Source organism: Eupeodes corollae, chromosome 1, assembly GCF_945859685.1.
Source record: "Eupeodes corollae chromosome 1, idEupCoro1.1, whole genome shotgun sequence".
Lineage (NCBI taxonomy): Eukaryota > Metazoa > Arthropoda > Insecta > Diptera > Syrphidae > Eupeodes > Eupeodes corollae.
In genome coordinates, this window is record NC_079147.1 from 276,459,154 (window position 1) to 276,481,542 (window position 22,389).

The 22,389-nt window shown below is 36.2% G+C and overlaps 2 protein-coding genes across 2 annotated transcripts; both read left to right on the forward strand.

The window, feature by feature from the left end:
* Positions 1–4,614: 4,614 nt before the first annotated feature.
* On the forward strand, positions 4,615–6,578 carry LOC129941592 (rab proteins geranylgeranyltransferase component A). Its single transcript, XM_056050263.1, has 3 exons — positions 4,615–4,667; positions 4,745–5,875; positions 5,934–6,578. Exons 1-3 carry the CDS (start codon positions 4,619–4,621, stop codon positions 6,389–6,391), a joined length of 1,638 nt encoding a protein of 545 aa, XP_055906238.1. The 5' UTR covers positions 4,615–4,618; the 3' UTR covers positions 6,392–6,578.
* Positions 6,579–11,657: 5,079 nt separating this feature from the next.
* On the forward strand, positions 11,658–16,777 carry LOC129941561 (WD repeat-containing protein 19). The gene is made up of 13 exons (XM_056050234.1): positions 11,658–12,010; positions 12,072–12,794; positions 12,851–13,094; positions 13,152–13,517; positions 13,580–13,729; positions 13,793–13,934; positions 14,004–14,288; positions 14,351–14,633; positions 14,703–14,874; positions 14,938–16,021; positions 16,089–16,381; positions 16,453–16,529; positions 16,611–16,777. Exons 1-13 carry the CDS (start codon positions 11,838–11,840, stop codon positions 16,714–16,716), a joined length of 4,098 nt encoding a protein of 1,365 aa, XP_055906209.1. The 5' UTR covers positions 11,658–11,837; the 3' UTR covers positions 16,717–16,777.
* Positions 16,778–22,389: the final 5,612 nt, after the last annotated feature.

The window sequence follows — 22,389 nt, forward strand, 5'->3', positions numbered from 1 at the left end:
TACATTGAGTCGCGTTTTTAATTTAATTTAGTCGACACGCTCCTAAAAACGTATATAAACTCACATTTTGTAATTCATTCGTCGTTCGTTGGTTGCGCACATGTGAATACTACTTAAAATAAGTTTTTTGGAGGCATGAAATCAGATAAATGCAGAAGTGAAGACTATAGTAAAGCCAAACACGTTTGTTTTCAGTATTGCGTCATTACATTACATTACATTTCTTCTGTGTTTTTAAATTGTATTACTATTCGCATTTCCGATCTGATGCAACACAATTAGTATCATTCTAAAAATGCAGAAGTTTTAAAACCATACAACAAATAAACATACGATTTAACCGAAACCTATTGAAATAGAAAAATACAATAGTGTAAAATTTTTATATGCACTTTTTGAAGCTCATCAAATGGCATTCATTCATTGGTAGCGTTCAATCTCAGACAGAGACGTAAAACACTTTTTTTTTAGTGTTTTACGTGTAAAATGACAGCTGATCAAAAACAGCTGAGATGTCAAAAAATTAATCTAAAGGTATCCAAGAATTTCTGGGATATGTAGTTATCTGAAGGAGAAGCTGATTTAACAAATGGTAGAATTTCAAGAAACTTGAAAATTGATTTTAGGTTTTTGTGTTAGATACAAATTGTAAGTTGAATTTGTATTTGAGGAGAAGAAACTATTTGCCTCCGAATTTTAGAAGGTAGTTATGATCTATTTTGACTTCGAAGCTTAAATGATTCTCTGCCTTTTGTGAACAGCTGAAAATTGTTTGTATTTTTTTGTAAGCTATCTCAATACAGCTATCCAACTCGTTTGTGTTATGGAACAGTGGTGGAACTGCATGCACAAAAATTTGATGGGAAACAGCGCGTGGTGGGATAATTAGAATTTTGAAAGAAATAGAGGAGTATGTTATATTTACCCTCTTTGCTGATTTAATGCAAAGAAGGTATCATATGTGTACAATACATTTTAATGGCTACGTCTGCGTTACGTTGGCCCTGCTTCGAGGTTGCTTTAAATGACTACGTCCAACATAACATTTTTAAAATGGCACTTCTGTCATTAGCAGCTGTTTATTTTTCTCAAAATGCACAGCCTATAAAACCCAATGTATTTTGTTTGTTGACTTTTTTACAGTTATTGAGCTGTCAGACAAAGCAGAAGTTCAGCAAATTTGAACTAGAGCTTCCGTTTGGAGTCACATTACGTTATTTCCTTAATTTTCAAATGAAACGTGAGATCGAGGCTTCATTGTGATAGCATGCAGTAAATTCATATGACTGAACTCGTAAACGTCAGGCGAAGCCGAAGCTGAAATGTGATTGTGTTTCAGCCATATGTGCGAAATTTTATTGATTAAAGTCGTTGTATGATTGCAGTTAAGTCCTGAATCAGACTTATTTCTTTAATATTTTAAAGTGCCTAACAATGCATGTATGCCTATTTGAAAACATATTTACGTTAAATAAATGTAGCAAATAAAAAAGTATACAATCCTGCCCACCCCTATTTTGGTTGTTTAAAAATCTGACAAATGGCTACAGATATAGTGATTGTTTTTTCTATTCATAGGAGACAGGGCATATATCAAAAATCCTTCTAAAGTCCACAAATTTAAAATGAATGTCTTCTACTAGAATTTAACTTGAGCTAATCAATAAATACTAAAATTAAAATCAAATTTTGATTTACTTCATTTTATTTTATTGTTTTTCAAGTGAATTTTAATGAATGATTTATAATTTTTACCAAGTTGATGTTTATGTTTGATTTGGGAACAATTAAAGCGGTGATTCTCATCGGCTTTGTTGATCTTTTTGATGATTAAATGAAAACAGTTTTCATCTGATTTTTCCCAACGTTTCGACGGTGATTGCCGTCTTCTTCAGGGGATGTCTTTATTTACAAAAATTATAAAAATGTTTATTTAATACATACGAATATTATGTAACGCGTACAAGTATGACTTACATTGATTTAAATATTACACAAACATTAAAAAAAAAACAATTTTAACAATTAAAACAAATAAAATTTAAAGTGCTTCCGATTTTGAAGACTTGTCACTGTTAAATGTAAACTGTTGAATTGTTTGTGTCTGAAACTAAGGAACAGTAAACGGCGGATATGTTTTGAGTATCTTGTTTGCGGTTCATATTATTTTTGTTATTTATCATGTGAAGTGTTTCTAATGTATAGCGTTTGGATGTATATTTCTCCGTTGCAAGAATTTTGACTCCTTCAAAATCTGGTTGATGTCCTCTTTCGATGGTGTGGCATGCTAGTGCTCACTTTTCCGTTTTTTTATGGCGAATGTCTGATCTATGGTTAGCCATTCTTTGTCGAAATAGTTGTTTAGTTGTGCCAATGTAACAGAGATTGCATTTTTCGTCCGGTTTTCCTTTGCAGTTTATTTTGTAAACTACGTCTGAGCGGCGATTCTTGTCCGTTTTCGTCTTTAGGCATGTAAATAAAGATGTAACTGTTTGCTTTGACTTATATCCTAAGTTCACGTCAGGGTTGTTTTTGGTGACAACTTCTTTGAAATTTTCCGAGAGTTTGGGAACATACACAACACTTTTATAAACACCATTCTTCTCTTCCAACTTATTTCCGGAAGAAACTTGATGTTTTTGGCGAAGTATCAAGTTTCTTATGATTTTTATCGGAAATGCTATTGTCAATGAGTATTTGTGTTACTTTTTTCTTTTCGGAGTGGGATTTTGAGTCACTCAACGCAAAGACTTTATTTATGAGATTGGAAGCTGTGTTCATACGTATGTGTTTGGCTTGATTAGATCGGAAATTGACAAGTCTTCCAGTTGCCGTATCATTCTGATACCAGTCGAAAGATAGATGGTCGTTTTTCCGATAGATTTTAACGTCTAAGAATGCTATTGACTCACTTTCTTCCTTCTTTTCGGTATACTGGATCTTTTCGTTGAATTGGTTGAGGCATCGTAGCACATTATCAATTTCTTCTCTTTTAACAATTGCGAAAATATCATCAACCTACTTTCCTATAAACTTAGGTCTGCAGTTTACTTTAAAACATTCTTCGAGCAAATTGTCTAAAACCAAGTCAGCAATCGTCGGGGAAAGAGGATTTCCCATTGGCATACCATGTATTTGTTTGTACAAATTGTCTTTAAAGTGTAAGTAGTTATTATCCTACAATTCGAAAAATTTGCTTTGGCTCAACCTTGTGTTTTCGCTTATAATTTTCCATTTCCTTTTAATAATGTTGACTGCAAGTTGAACAGAGAAACAGCGTCGTAAGAAACCAAAAGTTAATTTTTATCGATTATTAAATCTTTCGCTTTGCACTTGAACTCTAACAAATTTCTGACTAAATGGGAAGATTCTTTCGTGACACACTTTTATATTCTACCAAGAAACCTGGAGAGTTCGTAACAAGGCACTTTTATCGATGATACTATCGGGCGGAGAGGCATGTTTTGTTTGTGTATTTTCGGTAGTCCATTTATAGCAGGTGTTTGTGCTGTGTAGTTGTTCATTTTTGTTTTCTCTCTGTCGTCGATGATCTTGTTAGTGTGTAACCATTTAACAAATTCATTGTTTTTGTTTTGCAGGGTGGTGAGGGGGGTCGTTCTTATGACTCTATATATAGAGCGATCATACAGAAGTTTTATCATCTCTCTTCATACAAATTTTATTTTGTATTCCATAAGTAAACAAACATAGTATATCTTAAAATGTTGGAAATTTTAATTTGCACGTCAATTATTATTGATTTATCGATATGGTTTTAACATCACATCAACACAAAAGAGTTTTAAAATTTAAATCTCCTATTTTTACGTGAAATCCTTACTAATATATGTCACAAAAATAGCATTCGAAATTTATGGAGCTATCGTACCTGGTAAAAGTACCTTCTTTTTATTTTAATTATCGTGAAAAGAAAACTAAATAAAATATTCTCATTACCATTTGCATTGATTTATAAATATATAAAATATTTGTCTCATTGGCAAATGTCATTATTTGAAAATAGGTACTTTCAGGTAGTGTGAAAAACTATTTACCAGATATCAGGTACCAGGTAAGAAATAATGAAAAGATATACAAATTTCCTCAGTCCTCAAAGTCTGTTAGTTACCATATCGTGATTGAATGTCCTTAGCCTTATGAAATATTACAATCACAATTTTAACGAATGTTTATTAGTGGTTCTATTTTTTATTTCATAGCCAATTTCCATGAAAGCACAAAAAGGCACCAGTGGGTTTAAAAGCTCTTTCCCATTTTTAAACTTCAAATTTTAAAAGAACAGAGTGTAATAAGTATTTGAATTTTTTAAATAACCAATATTTTCGCAGAAAACTATAATCTAGTTTTTAACGACGAAACTTTTAAATGCTTCTTATTCAGCTAGAAGCAAAATCATCTCATCTATAGCTCTATTAATTTCTCAATACATTTTCGAACTCGAACTCCTATCCAAGATTTGACAGATCTGACAGCTGTCATTTTACTTTGTTGTCACGAGTGACTCATTCATTTCTATCAATTCAGTCCCCAATTTCAATTTACTAAAAAATTATATCCAAAATACAAAAAGTATTAAAAACAAATATATATTAAAATTATGGATGAAGAACTTCCTAAGGAGTTTGACCTTGTAGTCGTAGGGACAGGTAAGTGAACCACTTTGATTAAGTAATTAAAAGACAAAAAGAATCTTTTATTAAAATCAACACAAAATCAATAACAGGGTTCACCGAATCAGCAGTAGCCGCAGCCGCCAGTCGTATTGGAAAAACCGTCCTTCACGTCGATCCAAATGACTTCTATGGCAGCTGCTGGGCCTCCTTCAATCTCGAGAACTTCCAATCATTCCTATCGAACAACATTAAAACCGAGACCAACGATATAGCGTATACCAAACAAATTTGGTACATTCCAGCTGAGGAAACGGACACGGTAACGGAGACAGAAACATCATCAACAAACGAAGACGACTGGACTCAAACGAAAGTGCTGAAGAGCTCAAGAAAATTCAACATCGATCTCACCCCGAAACTGCTTTTCTCTGCTGGCAAGCTAGTTGACTTACTGGTGTCATCGAATATATGTCGATACGCTGAGTTTAGAGCAATCGATCGGATCTCAACCCTCTATGGGGGAGAACTGCTGAATGTGCCCTGCTCTCGCACCGATGTCTTCAACACAAAAGACCTTTCGATTGTAGAGAAACGTCTGTTGATGAAGCTTCTCACGAGCTGCATGAACTTCGATGATAAGTCGGAAGAGTTCGCCAAGTACCAAGATAAGACTTTCCTCGAGTATCTAAAGGCAAACAAACTAACAGAGAAAATCATCCATTGCGTGATGAATTCCATTGCCATGTGCAACGAAAGGACCACTCTTAACGAAGGCGTCGAGAAGATGAAAAGCTACTTGCAGAGTTTGGGTCGTTATGGCAATAGTCCATTCCTCTTTCCCATGTACGGATGTGGGGAAATTCCACAGTGCTTCTGTCGACTGTGTGCTGTCTTTGGTGGAACTTATTGTCTGAAGAGGAAGGTTAATGTTGTTTCTACCAAAGAAGATGCAATAACTCTTCAAGTTGATGGACACATTCTCGATGCAAAGCACTTGGTCGTATCCAGTGGAAGCTTGCCTGTTGGTGTATTTCCTAGCAATTGTCTCGCCGAAGGCCAGCAGAGATGTGGTAATTTAGCGAGGGGAGTTTTCATAAGCTCCACGCCAATTGGCAATGAAGACCAGAACTCAGGTGGGGGAGGGGTGAACGTGATACGACTGATAGACAGCTTAGATACTACTAGGGGAGCTATTTTACTGCAACTTTCACACTACTCGGGAACATGTCCCAAAGGACTTTGTAAGTATTTCTCTATGATAACAAATTGTTATGTGTTTTAATTCTTTTTCCTTCTAAGATTTAATTCACATTACTGCCGAAGCAGTATCTAACGACCCTGAAGCTGATTTGGAACCGTTTGCTAAACAAATATTTAATCCCGACTTACAAGGAGCTCCAAAACTACTCTTTGCAGCTTATTTCCTAACAAAAAGATGTAAAGTATGTCAACAAAACCAAACTGATTCTACAAAGCTTGTACCAAGACTCCTATCGACTTGTGGTCCATTCTTCGAAATCGACTACGATTCATCTATTCAAAATGCTAAGAACATGTTCGAAAAAATCTATCCTAACGAATCATTCTTGCCAAGAGCTCCCGATCCAGAGGAGATTATTATTGGGGATGAAGATCCAGTTGCTTTGGCCGAACATACCCTGGCGGAGGATCTGAAGGCACAAATGCATGAACTTGAAGATAGTATGGAGTCAATGGATGTTGGCGAAAGCGATGGACAAGTAGGAGTAGACACATGATGAGATGCAAAGACAAGAATTTTATAGTTATTTTTTATCAGATTAAAATTAGATTGATTCTTTTTTATGTTATCTGCCCAGCTTTATAATTATATTATATATTATGTATTAACGTACACATAATGCTATATACACAATAATATATAAAGTATAAACTAAATGACATTAATATACATGATAAAATTAAAAAATGCGTTTGTTTTATTATATTTCAATTAATGTATGATTCAGGAAGAATATAAAACTTTTATGCAACACAAGACTCTACAACAGTAGAGAGTTTGCTGTGCAATGAGACAGAGAATATACATATTCTAAATTTCCTAAACACGTTCCGTCCTGTAATGAACAATGTTGAAAATGTTGTTAGTTGATTCTTCTTTGCAGTTATGTCCTTCTAAGAACTTTGAGCCATTTTAAATACTAAACAACACAAAATTAAATGACATCAAACTGAAGTGAACGTATTTAACGTGTGTCTGAAAGCTCTCTTTTATAAGGGCTGTTTTATGACAGTTTTTCCAAAGAAGGTCATTAAAAAAATATCTGTTTTTTGTGTCACATGAATAGGGACAAGATCTAAATTTACTAATTAGCTTGTTTTAAATCATATAAAAGAATCCTCTTGTTGTTTGGAAGCTTAGTATGAGTATTAATTGGATAGAATCAAGAAGTATTGGTAGCGGTAAAGGTCTAACTAAGGAGGAAAGAGGACAAATTCGAGCTTACCGAGATATCGGCAAAACCATCCGTTTCATAGCCAGCAAAATAAGGAGAAGTATACAACTACCCTAAGTGCCCAGAGAGGTATAGAAAAAACCATAAAGGAAGAGTCGAGAAAGCCACATTATTTCAGTTAAAGCGGGTGATAGTGAGATCTGCTTTAAATTCAAGGATTTCCATTAGTAAATTCAAAGCAGAAGCTAGTAACAACAAATAGATCGACTATTGCTCGGGTGAAACAGAAGGTAGATCATATACGACACCAACAAATTAAGAAAAAAAAAACAGGAGCCAACGCCACAACACATTTTATTTGGACGGACTTGATGGATATAGTTGCTATTTTCATGATTTAAGAAAGGAAGAAATATATCTTGAAAAATTCACAGCAAAAGAGGTGGTGTAATGTTATGAGTAGCAATCACCTCTATGGGACCACTTAAAAATCGATTTTGAAACGAGCTTTTCCGAAGTTTTCTGATTTATTTGGTAGATAATGATGAACTTGCCAACAAGTAATTTACTACCAATACCAGAAAAACGAAGAGATTATTGAAGCCATACAATGGTCCTGGGCCCAATTTTCGCTCAATTATCTGACAGCACTCTATGAATCCACACATCACAGGTTTTATTGAAGTAATTCAGGAGGCAGCACGCATTACTAAAACTTATTTTAATCCATTCAGTAAAACCAGGATTTACATAAACCATAATACTTTTTGTTCTTTTCTTTACTTTAAAGGGCTTCCAGGTAAATTTTGATCTTGTCCCTATCCATGTGACACAAAAAAACATGTACTTTTTATGACCTTCTTCGGAAAGAACCGCCAAAATGTTTAATTGAAATATAAACTTAATACATACCTCATTCATTCCACATTTGGGTTTTTCCAAAGGGTTTAAACAAATATCGGCAATTAAAAAACGAAAAGCTTGTGCCTATCCATGTGACAATAAGTTTATTTTTATTAAGGGCTAGATTGGACCAAGGCAATATTGCCCATTCGCGAAGTACGGCTAAAAAAGGAATATCTGAATTTGACAGTACGACCAGAGTTCTGATCAGAGTTATAGTAATGATCATTCCGAGAGGCGCTTAAGGGAAGGAATTCAGCTAGCAATTGCTCTAGAACCGTCATAAACCGTTAAAATAACGGTAAAAAAGGGTTCGATAAGAAACCTTAAGACGATGTTCAAGCGAAATAAATGGACTAATGGTGATAATAAAATAAAAAAGAAGGGATCTACAGTTTATATGCCGAATCCGAACGGCTAATTTGAGAAAGCACTTTCCATGACAAGAATTACACTTGGAGGATTTGTCAATTCCTCGCAAGAGGCAGTACCCGTGAAGAAAAGTTAGGTGGCACAGTCAGGTTTTGAACCCAAGACCCCTTGCATGACAGTCCAACGTAGTAACCATCACGCTACGGGTACTACGATGATAATATCACCAATTAATTCAAATGCTCTACGTTCAATGCTGACCAAGAGACTTAAGTAAGTTGAAGCAGCACCAACACAGAAATGGGAATTATACTCAAGCTTTAAACGTATATACATAAGTCTTGTAGATAACACTTATGTATCTTGTAGATAACAGCCATATCAGAAGGGGAGACAAATTTCTTGCACAGCCTTAGGATACCCAAACAGCTTGTGGAATTTCAAAAGCTAGGATTACTTTGCTCAGCGAAGCAATGAATTGAATAAAGAGTTTCGGCGATAGAACAGAGCCCTGGGGCACATCAGCATTTATTTTGTGGCTTTTAGACTTGAATCTATCCAATATTACTTGTATTGAACGATCCGAAGAAAGAGGGATTCATGGAAACCGAAAGCACGCATTTTCGATATGAGAGCCTGATACAAAGCCCTATCAAATCAAGTGCAATAACCTAACTTCCTCAGAAAGATGTTAAGATTTGCTGCACTGTTCGTTGAGATGAACCATGCGATCACCAGTGGTCAATAAATATAGCTTTCGGTCTTCGAGATATTTCTCTAGCTGATTATTAATCAACGTTTCCATGATCTTGAAAAGAAGGGACGGAAATGCAATCGGATTAGAGGGTGGGGATGGGTTGGATAAATGCTGTTTTCCATCCGCTCGGAACGAACCTGTAGGCCAGATGAAAAAGTTTACGCAGTGGTTTTGACAGAATTGAAGAACACCTCTTCAGAACAATAGCGGAGATACCATAGGGACCAGCAGATTTATGTATATTAGGATCTTTTAGGACTCTCGCTACAGTGCGAGTGCGAAAAAAGATTTGCCCCATGAAATCATTAACTCGCTGAAGTACAGGCGGAGTTATAACACTCACTGGCAGCGTTGAATCGGCGGCGAACTGCCTAGCAAAGAGATTTGCTTTCTTTAAAGAGCTAACAAATAGAGTGTCATTCACAACGAGCGTAGGAACCGAGGAAGAGGAAGAATTCCTCATATTATTTACAAATGACCAAAAATGTTTACTGCCTTTGGGACATTGCAGTATTTTTTGCCGTAATTTTTGGTCATGTAAAAGTTTGGTGGTCGAATATGAGCGTAGCAGGCCTTCTTTGGCTTGCTTGAACCTATCCGGTTTTCCTCAGTAGGATTGGCTTTAAAACAACGGAAATTAACCTTCTTGACCCTGATAACCTTTTTACAGCTCGCATCTAACCATGCGTTTTCCTTAAGTCTGATGCTTCTAACCCTATTCGGTTCTCATTTCTAGAAGAATCAAACTTGTGATTAGGTATATCTGCGGTGGCGTCAACGTCACTATCGAGGAAGCCTAGTGACCAGTTAAAGATCCTAAAATAATTATTGAGACCGTCCCAGTTGGCTTTATCGTATTGCCAGACGGTTCTCCAAGGAGCTCTTTCTTTAAATGAGGTGTTTTGACACAAGAAATTTGCAGATATATGTAACACAATGGTCAGATAGAACACTAATAGTGTTCTAAAGGTCAAAGGTAAGAAACAAGTCATGAGTGTTTTCTAATCGACCTACAACGTCCAATATTCGAGTGGTCTAGTTGACCAGCTGAGTTAGGTGGTTCAACTCAGAGACACTACTTCTGGTGTTGTCTGGCCCGAAATGTTGAAGCCATGAATAATTGTGTTCATTGAAATCGCCCGTAACAACGATTTCAGTGCGAGGATAGGATGAAACAATTCTTTGCATGGAATCAGACAAAGCATCAAATTTATGAGAAGTTGACACTCTGTCTAGATTGGGGCTTCGATAAATGAAGCAATAGTGAATGATTTGCTTATTAATGTTATTACTATACATACAATCAAAAGAAAGAATTGGTGCAAATACCATTTTGCGGTAGTAGGAACTGATAAGAAACATCATTTCTAATGTATTTATATGGCGAGGCCATGGTGGGAAAAGAATAAGGCACCAAGCTATACCCAAGAACACAAAATTCAGCAGGATCGGAATTCTCATCTACTTGGGTTTCAATTAGTGTCAATACAGATGGCATGTTTAAAACAGTATGGGAGTAAGCCGAAGCAAACGAATATTACAATACAATTAATACGACTGAACCAAAAACTGAGAACGATTTGGTAAAAACTACCCACTGTATAAAATTAGACCAAATTAGACCTTAAATGTCTTCTATTTTATAAACCTTCTCTTCTTTTGTTTTTATAATTGTTTATAGTTTTTTAATGTTCAGGGAAAATGCCTTGGAAGTGTGTAAGAGTAAGTACGCAGATACCTTAATCAGTAAGTCTTTTAACCCTTTTTTCCCAAGGTGGCAATTACATTTTGGTTTTTGTCATAAAAGCCCTAGAAACATATCAGGCCCCAGAAACGTTTCAATTTTGTGGTTCCACAGCGAGGTTACTAGAAAACTTACTGACTTTGGATATAACAGGTTCAGACGAAATAAGGGATTTGAAAGTAAGTCAAGTTTTAAGTATCTGATTGGTAAGCTTACAAAAAATTGCCTTCCAATTAAGGCAACTTTAAGTCTACTTCTGTCAAAATGACAGTAGATCATGTTTTTTCATTCAACTGTACGCTGAACTTTATTACTCTATGAATTATTTATTTTCTAAACAATTCCATTTAATGTTTTTTAAAAATGGATTTCTTTTCAAATTGAAAGATGGACAAAATACAAATCGTGATGGACGTTTAACTTGCCTGAAGATTGTTTTATAGACAATAATGTCTTTGCTAGTTTTCTTACGATGAACTGATGGTAAAGTTCCGAGTTTGAAAATTATGACACTTGAAAAACTAACCAGTGGCCTTGGGATAGATTTTGGTTCAAAGAACGCAGTTAACTGCAAATGAATTCCCTTATGTTGTCAGAACCTGCCAATATATATGAACACTTTTCGCCTATTTTCGGTTGAAAAGGAGAAAAATACTTCCATGGGGAACGCACAACTTGCAAAAAGTCTATCAACTTCTAGATGGCGTTTGTTCGATTTAAAAATAAAAGAAGAAAAACACAAGTACAGGTGAACGCACTTGTTGTTATGGTTACTTTCCCAAACAAAAAACCAAAACAAATCCCAAAACCTCAAACATCTCCATCATCGCTCGACGCTCTGTACACTGTTCCCAAGCCCTAAAAACAACACAAACACAGTACGATCGCAATTATGCCGACACATTTATGAAGATTCTTAAAACAACAAAATTAAAAAGGAAAAACCAAGAGAATCACTCGAAGTAAAGTCTTGGAACACAATTTAAACTAAAATGCCTTTTGACAAAATGCTATACAAATACGATGAACCCCACGGACCCGGTGATGTGTACTTTATGTGGCAAAAAGGACTTTCCGGCTCATACTTGGCCTCAACTGGCTCTGATGGTTCAGTGGCGATATTTAGCCGTCAAGGCCAATTAGTTGAACGGATTCTCCTTCAAGGGTATATTTTCATTTAATACCTTTAAGTTTATCATGTAATTTTCTCATAAACATCCCCACAGACTATGCTCAGGTCTTTCTTGGGACTGTGAGGGTGATCTTCTGTGCATAATTACAGCGAGCTCTTCGCAAATTCTCCTTTGGGATTCGAATACCCAGACCAAGCAAGTAATCGATTCAGGGTTACGTGATTCTCTTAGTTGCGTTATATGGTCTAAGGAATATCAGATTCTTGCGGTAGGCACTACTCGCGGCAACCTGGCTATCTATAATCACCGAACATCAAGGCGTATTCCCATACTGGGCAAACACTCAAAAAGGGTCACGTGTGGGTGTTGGTCACAGCAGAATATACTAGCGCTGGGAAGTGACGATAAGAGCTTTTCGTTGTCCAACGAAGAGGGAGATTCATTGCGAGTAGTCCAGTTGCGAGATGTACCTTCGGATATGTACTTTGCCGAGATGTCAAACGATGAGAAAGTCTCTGGAGAGAATACAGTCAGTATGATCATAGGAAAACGGACATTGTTTTTGTTTTACCTGCCTGAACCCGATTCTCCCACCGAACTGGGATTCCAGAGTCGCTATGGATCGTTGTTGCAGCACAAATGGTTCGGAGATGGCTATATACTGTTGGGTTTTTCCAATGGGCATGTTGTGGCAATATCCACCCATCCTAAAGACGTGGGACAAGAGCTTTGGCAAGTTAAGAATCATAAGGAAACCCTATCGGGATTAGCTTATTGTCCGGCATTGGATATAGTTGCCTCATGTGGAGATGATACGTAAGTTCATATTTTTTAACTGAGTTGTTTGTTTCTTTAAATTGTGGAGATTGTAGGGTGAAGATACATTCGATAACAAATCTTCAAGAAACTGAGAAGATCATAACCCTGCCCGATCACTCAACTGTTCAAATGATCGATTGGAGTAGCGATGGTCAGCTTTTGGCAGTAACAACAAACACTGGAACAATTTGTACGTTCGTCACTAAACTACAGACTATGTACGCTGTATCTCCTCCAAGAATTGCAATGCTAAGTAGCTTGGCTGAGGTTTCCATTTATGTCTATTCCCCAGAGAAGGTAGGTATTCTTTTGTCTATGAGTCTAAGACCAAATAATAAATGTGACCATTCATAGTCCAAACCTATTCCGATAAAACTAAATTTAGAAATCGAGCCTGCGTTTATTGGTATCGGTCCGTACCACCTTGTAGCTGGAATGAACAACCATGCTTGGTTCTATGATTTGGGCAAGACGCTAGGTGATGAACCGATGCTTCTCGGCGATAGGGAATTTAATTCGGAAATTAAGGATATCAAAATAAATGTCGATTTCTGTGCTGTGCTGAATGGATCGCATTTGGTTTTGCAGTCCATTGAATTGGATAATCCCAATACCAGAGATAAACCAACTCAAACTTTTCCTGGAGCAATATCAGGACTTAGTGATGCAGTGATCACAAGTCATTTGTTAACAAATGAGTTTCTTATATTTGCAACTGATGTAAGCACTTAAATGAGATTTTTTGAGTATTTTATTGTATCTGTTTGTTAATGTCCATTTAGCTAGGACACTTGATTTATTTCTCTTTGGAAAAATGGGCATTAAGCATAAAATATAGACATACTATGGGAATCAAAAGCCTTAGCAGTGATACAGAAGGAACTAAGTTAATTTTCTTCGATGATCATCAACAGGGTTTTGTTTTTCTTCCGGTAATTCAATTGATCTTCCAAAAATTGTCTTTTAATCATTTCTTGTTTGTGTATTTTGTCCAGACAACTGAAGAGACTCTTCTAATAACTGATTTACCAAAACAATGCGAAGGAGTTCTGTGGGATCTGTCAAAAAGTAATGTGTTTGCCTTGTACGATACGAAGATATGTTCAACTCATGTCTTTCAGAGGTATTCAATAGAAGGTGCGTATGGTCCTTTGTGTATTCCTTTGATTTAACGAACTTTTGTGTGTGTGTGATTATTTTTTTTAGGAAAACACACTCTAAAAATAGGCGAAACAAAACTCCTTGCCGCTCAGGTACCTCTTATGTTGTACGATGGTGAATTAGCCCTTTGTGTTGATGGGGGGCAGTTTTCTACCCTTACGCTATCTACACACCTTGTTACACCCGGAACCAAAGCTTCAACTAATTTACAAAACTTAATCCGTCTTAGAAAATACGTTGAAGCCTATAAGGTGTGTGAGCAGATAAAATTAAAGGCATCATGGTTGGAATTAGCACAACAGGCCCTATCCGACTTGGAACCTGATTTTGGTTTGGTTCTAAATTTGTTTCACTTCGAAAATTGTATTTTAATATAAATTTCATTCATTTAGCTCTTAAGGTCTATCGGAAAATTGGTGATGCATCAATGGTGGCAGCTTTAGAGGAAATTCGTCATGTGGAAGATATAAACACTCTGTGTGGCTTTTGCTGTCTTTTGTTGGAAAAATCCGAAGATGCCAAGGACTATTTCGCAAAGAGTTCAAATACCAAAGAAGCATTGGATATCTGTAGGGATCTGCTGCAATGGGAACAAGCTATGCTTTTGGCTGCCAAACACGATCCTGATAAAGTTCCTTATATTGCTCGTGAATATGCCTATCAATTGGAATTTACGTAAGTTTCTTATCAGTTTACTTTTGAATCTCACCATGTTGCTGATTTATTTTTTTATTGTTAATAAAGGGGTAATTATGCTGATGCTTTGTTTCACTATGAAAAAGGCTATAAAGAGGATCTGATTAATGGCAATCATGTGCCGGTGGAAAATTCATCACTCGACCTCGAGGAGCATGTGAGATTGTGCAAGGCAGGAATTGCCAGAACTTCAATACGAACTGGAGACTTCAGACGAGGAGTGAGTTTTTGTTTGTAATTTTATCCAACAAAACTCAAAAATATTTAAATTTCTTTCTATAAGATCCAATATGCAGTAGAGCTTGACGACAAACAGCTACTTAGTGATTGCGCTGAGTCTTTAGCTACTGTCGGCCACATAACTGAAGCTGCTGGCCTCTATGAAAGAGGACAATTTTACGACGAAGCTTGTTTTCATTATATCTCTGTGAAAATGTGGAATAAAGTGAACCAAATACTACCGAATGTAACTAGTACTAAATTGCATGCAACCTATGCCAAGGCCAAGGAAGCCGAGGGACAGTTCAAAGAAGCCATTTCTAGCTACCGAATTGCCGGGGACTTAGACGCAGTAGTTCGTATATATCTTGATCAATTGCAGGATCCACATTCAGCATCGGAGATAGTTCTCGAGTCACGGTCCGTGGAGGGTGCAAAAATGTTGGCGAAATTCTTCCAGAAGATCGGAGACATCGAACAAGCTCTGCAGTTCTTGGTGATTTGTGGATGTGTCCAGGAAGCATTTTCTCTGGCACAACGTCACAACAAGCTCCGACAACACGGGGAACTATTGGAACGCTATGAAAACGCGAAGTCGGCTGACTACCTTGCGTTAGCCCATTATTTCGAAAGTGAAAAGCACACTTTGTTAGCTGGCAAATATTATTTCCTGGCTAGAGAATTTTCCAAAGCATTGAAGTACCTTCTCAAAGCATCGTCTTTTACCAGTGAAGAATCTCCAGCACTTTCAATGGCTATAGACTGTGTTGCTTCTTCGAATAGTGATCAGCTGGCAAGTCAACTGATCGAGTTTCTACTCGGGGAAGTCGATGGCTCGCCGAAAGATCCACGTTACCTATTTCGTTTGTATATGGCAAGGAAGCACTATAAGGATGCTGCTAAGACTGCAGTTATAATTGCCAATCAAGAGCAATTAGCTGGAAATTATAAAGCATCCAGAGACTTACTATTTTCAATGTATCAGGAATTGAGACGAAACAATCTATCGGTGACATCGGATATGAGACATAATTTAATTTTGCTCCATCGATATACTTTGGTGCGATTGCATATTAAATTGGGGAATCATTTACTAGCTGCTAAGCTTTTAATTGAAGTTGCAGCGAATATTTCACAATTTCCAGAACGTAAGTCTTTTATATTTTTAGAATGTCAAATTCACAATAAAAAAATCAAAATACCTCAAACTCACAGATATAATTCCAATTCTAACATCAACCGTCATCGAATGTCATCGTGCTGGAATTAAGAAGTCAGCCTTCACTTATGCCTCAATGTTGATGCGTCCCGATTATCGCAATCAAATCGATCCAAGGTATGCGAAAAAAATCGAGTCGATTGTAAGAAAAGCCCCAAAAGGAATAAAAGACTTTAAAGACGAATTCGAAGACGAAACAATGGAATGTCCAATATGTGATGCAAATCTACCTAATATGGAAGTTACTTGCTATAGCTGTAAGACCACGTTACCCATATGCATTGCAACGGTAATGAAAATGAAAAAAAAAAAAAAAACAAAAATCAGTCTTTCTTAATTCTTTTGTTTATGTTTTCAAAGGGTCAACATATAATCAAAAGTAATATGACATCCTGTCCGGAATGTGATTTTCTGTGTTTCCGTTCGGAAATGGAAAAGTAAGTATTATTACTTATGCATATATGTTTTTATTTCGGAGAGAGTCCTTGAACTAAAACTTGTTATCTTTTTTTCAAAAGAATTCTCTCAGAATCCAATAAATGTCCAATGTGTGGAGAAAATGTTGACCCTGGACGATTGCTTGACGTGGAGGATATTCGTCCTTATATATTATCGATAACTTAGTTAAATAAGGTTTTTAGTATTTAAATTTAGCAATAATTTATTTATTTATTTATTATTTGAACAGACTACAATAAATTTATTGTAAATTGCATTTTCCATTTCCTTCTTCCTTCTGTTTAACTTTTAAAAGGTACATGAATCAATTAAGAGTTTTCTGCAGGCAATAAGAGTAGTCTTTCGTCAAAGGATATTTTCTTTGTAGTACTCGCGGCAGGATGTTTAGTGCGTTGAACTGTGATGCCAGAGGTCTTGGATTCAATCCCTGTCTGTGCCACATATAGCTGTTTTTTCGGGTACTTACACTTGCGAGGAATTGATAAATCTTCAAGAGAAATTCTTGTCATGAAAAGTGCTTTCTCAAATTAGCCGTTCGGATTCAGCACATAGTAGGTTCCCTCCTGACAACAGTACACCCAACCAGGAATGGTTGAGAGTGGTATGCCCGTATGCCCTAGTTCTCAACGGACTGTTGCGTCGCCTTAATTTTCTTACTTGTATTATATTTTCTTAGGTTTAAAAATTAGACTGCATAACATTTCAGTTGTGCATCCCATTGCCCTGGGCATTCTAGTCTACGCCTTCTCCCTACTGTACGATTCTCCCACCTTGCTATCCGCTCATGCTTAATGACTTGCCCCAGTGATCCTAGTTTATTACCCCTATTAACATTGGTGAGTCGAATCAACAAAACGTGTGATTGTGAGAAATTTGTATAACCGTCGGCGAATTGAGAACCGTTGATTCGACTTAAATGTCATACATTTTTCGAAGATTGATCTCACTCTATTGTCGTTATCGAATGTTCGTTGATTTGAACGTCATTCGTGTTATTATTTGTCGAACGTTCATATTTGTGTGAAAAAAAGGTCGAAGCTTATGTAAAATAAATGTAGGAAAATAATACATTGTAAGTTCATATGTAAATATTTCATTCCTTTTATAAAATAACATGAATCTATGCATTTTATTCAGCTGCAAGAGAACTAACAAAAATCAGTAAGAAAAGTTAGTCGAACTGATGGAATCGAACCCGAATGTAGCGAAAGGTGTTGGAGAGTTTGATTCTTCAAAAAAAAGACCAAAAGGAATATTGGGACCAATTTGCTACAACCCTCAACTCACTTGGGCCACCTATTCTCGATGGAAAAGAAAAATTATTGAACGACGAAATAAAAATATAAATACTACCAAGGAACATTGAATGTTCTCCTCTTTGGTACCAAGCTTCAAGAGCTGACTTAAAATTACTGGAGAATCATGGGTTGATAAAGGATATCATGAGTCAACATAACGAATACACATTTTATGGTCATACTCCTTAAAAACCAAAAGCTACTCTCGGGGAAAAACTTTTCTGCTAAGATACTCATGACGCAACTCAATTGGAGCAACAATTCCTATATGGTTTCCATCAACACATCCTATTACTCCTGGTAACCTGACCGTTTAAAAAAAGTAGTAGATCCAGGTTGGACATAATTTGTTTTCAATTGGACACACAACTTCTTTTAATACTAAGGAAACCGAGGATTGTGACAGGCCTAAGTCGAAATCTTTTCCTACGCTGCACTAATAACTCCCATTAGAAAAAAATCTAAGGGCAGAAGCTAATTTTAGTATAACAGGGATTAAGGAGGTGCTTTATTTTCAATTTGCCTTCCAACTTGTTTTATACGAATACAAACGCTTCCTTATTCAGTCTAAAATATGATCTGAAACTTAAGGAGTTAATAAGAATTAAATGAACTTCCACTAGGTCCAATATATTTGTTCTACTTACAGATAATTTGGGAGTTGCAAGAAATTAGAGTTGTCTCGAATTGTCTTGCGCAGTCAAAGCATTCTTACATTTTTTCTGTAATTTTGGTTTTTCCAAAAAACAAATCTATGTTACTTATCATTTTGGTTTAATTTTTGTATGGTAGCACCGAATTTCGAACTCGAATTGTAAAGCTCGCCAACCATGGTATGTCGAATATGTTCGTTCGCTAACGAAAATATCTCACTTCGAAAGTTCGATTCACCTACATATATATCAGATTTCTTAATATGGAGGTCGTAACAAAGGATTATGTGAAGTCCTAGAAGGCCAAATCGAATGAAAAATCTGCGAACGCTCTTAATTCTTGAAATATATAGGTATCTATTGTTAAATGGTAAATGATGGATGAGGTAGAGTGATTAGATAGCTTAATGTTTTTTTTTCGGATGGAGCTTTCTTACTAAAGGTGGCACTACAGTCCTGTGTAAACTAGGGTGTGACCCAACAAACTTCTCCATCTAGATCCGCCCCTAGCTAGATGCCCCCAGTTGCGCACTCCAGGTTGGTATAAGGTTGGACTTCTGGCTAAGTCTACTGTGCAGCACGTACATTTTGATTTTCTCATTCACTCACCTCCTATGCATACAGGGGTGGAATCGGCTAAGGTGATTGTTGATAAATGACAATCAAAATGATCGAATTTGATCTACATAAGGTGATAGTCAAATTGATACCTAAAAAGCTGTCACAAAAAAATGTGATAGTCGTTTTCAAACAAATTTTTTTATTCCGAATAGAGCTACCAGACGCTTACACAAACGACTGGAAAATTTTCTTAGTTCACTTTGTTTCTTTTAAAAAACACATTCCTGTGACCGACAAAGCTTACGACATTCGAAAAAAAGCAAGAAAAGTAAGAATTTTATTTAAAATCAGCCAATTTGAAACTCTTATTTAGATATTTTATAAGAATCAATTTAAAATTTCACCAAGGCAACAACGAATTTTGACAATTTGAATCTGAAATTGTTCAATCGAATTGAATTGAGTTGAATCATCTTACACAGACGGAATGAAAATGATAGTCAATTTGACTATCAAAAAATTGATAGTCAACAATCACTTTAGCCGATTCCACCCCAGGACCGTTGATCACGCGAAGAACTTTTATTTCGAACCAAAAAGTTCGTGCTTCTGCACCATACATCAGGACGGGGATGATATAATGCAGGTCCAGTCTTGATGACAGCATGTACTTTGTTTAGCCCTCATTAACCGCTAACCGAATTTTTGCCGCCTCTGCCTCAATACTCGCGAAAGCTCTAATGACATTACGCTGACTTCTTCCAATTCTAGTATTGGACAGAATTTCGAAAGATAGTGCCTCCAGTGTTGATGTGGGAGCTCTGCACTATTCTTTTAAGGACGATGTTAAAGAAATTGCATGACAGGGCATGCCTTAAGCCTTTTTTACCATAGAAAGGTTCCGTTAAGTTGTTTCCTTTATGGAGCAGCGTGAATTCTCGATGGTCATCCTGTACAAACGGACCAGTTGACAGGGATGTCAAAACTAGACAAGGCTCTATACAGCTCGTACCTGTAGATGCTGTCATATTTGGCCCTGAAATCAATGAAGTTCTTGAGTTTTTTTTTTCATGATCTGCCGTAATGTAAATATTTGATCGACTGTAGATATTCCTGGTTTACATATGAACAAAAGTCGCAAATAATGTTAACGGAGGGAATGCGTTGATTATGAGATTTATATTGACAGCTTAAGTTTTAACATGCTAATGTACTGAGATAAAAGCAGTCCGACCTCTTAGTCGCGTCTGAGATAAAGTCTTATTGAGAATTGTTTAACTCATTCACGTTTAATATGAGGAACTTTATCAGGATCATGTCTTAGAGCCCGAAGATTTTATGAGCCGAATGTAAACCATAGAGGAAATATGTTATAATATATTTCCTCTATGATGTATACAGTGAAACAAATTCAAAGGAACTGTTGTGCTAATTCCAAATACGCTGCTTTGAATAGAAACATATTTTCTAAGTCAAACAAGACTTTGTAGATTAGTAGAAGCTTTGGTACCGGTATAACAAGGTGTGCAGATAGAGTAAGTGAGGATTTTTGTTTGCATACGTAAAATATGTCCTGCGGAGAGTTATTACACTGTCTTACTAGTAGTGGTAGTAAAATGTTTTTTATTTTCAACTTAATATTTGTATACGTTTTTGAGTTTAACTTGAAATAAAGTTATGTTAAAAGATTTAAAAAACTTACGACAATAACATAAAGAGTCGTATTTCGGTGAAGTGAAAAGATACAAATGATTTTACATTTAAGTACATTTATAAAAAAAGATACAATTTTTGATTTTAGATAAATTTAAAGAGAAATCCTAAATTTTAAAGTTTTTAAATGATGTGTACACGTTCATAGTTCACAATATTTTCAAATCAAATAAACTCTGTTAAGATTTGTTTCTATAGCTTATAGCCACGTAAATATAACTCGAGAGTCTGTTCCAATCAGCCCTGCAATTTCCGTTAAGAACAGCAATAATTTCAGCTTCATTTAGAGTTGCCTTTTCAAAATGTCTTATCCTGAACTCTCTTAGTACGAGACACTGCCTAGGAAAAGTTGTATATCTTCTTCTTCTCTCATGTTGCACAGGCTACATAATGTTGATGCGTTGCCTCCACGCCTATTTCCGTTGAGTGAGATAAGATCGCATCTAGGTTTGAAAACCCATGATATTTTGTATGGCTTCAAGTCATGTATTGCGGTCAAGTTATGTATTGCGGTCCTATTGAATAATTCGACACCTTAAAAATTCGTGTGCTGCTTCCCCTGCTCTGCATCTTGATTGGCATGCAATTTCAGTTGATCAAGAATTTGTGAGTTATTGAAAATGCAATCTCTTTCATTTGTCATGTTCTTACCCCAGTACAAGACGAACCTGTTTCCGATCATATTATTCTCCTTAACCCAAAATAAGGATTTTGGCAAGTTGCTTAGGTAATGTCGTGCCACTATATTCAATAATATAGTCTTTTGTACATATCTAAGGTGCAAGTCCAGTGTATAATAGTGCCCGTCTTCAGCTGCGGTTTCAATCGGTAATGCATAGTTTGGAGTGCATGATGGTACCTTTAAAACTCTTTTCAGAAAGTATCGTTGTAGCTTATCCACTTCATCAAAAGTTCCAAAACCCCAGACTTGTGCCCTATAAGTTTGAATAGCAATGCCATGTCACGTTAATACTGTTCTTTGCTGCTGCATTTCTTTTCTCTACATGCTTAAAAAAAGTTCATCTTTGGAGTGAGCAGAACACCAAGATATGTGTACTGAGGTACAATCTGGATTTCTTATCCGTTTAAAATCTACTTTTCCCTATTTGATAGCCTGCCACCATTTCGGAAGACCATAATTTCCGATTTTGAGAGATTCACTTCGAGATTCCAATTGGCGCAGTACTCTTCAAAACTTTCTATCGTGCGTTGCAAAACCTCCACATCCTCTGCTAAGATCACCATGTCGTCATCATACCGCAACAGCCTTATATTTAAACTATATATTATTATATATAAAGCAAAAAGTAAATGTGATAAAAGGCATCCTTGTTTCAACCCATATAGTGTTTCGAAGTACTCCTATAACTCCCTTTCTGTCCACACTGCTGATTGTATCAGTATCAGTGTATATGCACTCTAGCAGGTTAACAAATTTAGTTGAGACTCCCATTTCACGTAACTTGAACATTAATAGTTACCTGGAGATTTTATCAAAACCCGCCTTTAAGTCCACGAAAAAAGCATAGACTTTCTTTTTTTCTGCTAGCTTAATGTGTACAATAGACGCCAAGTTACAGGCATTATCCACTGTAAAATATATCTTTCTTAAG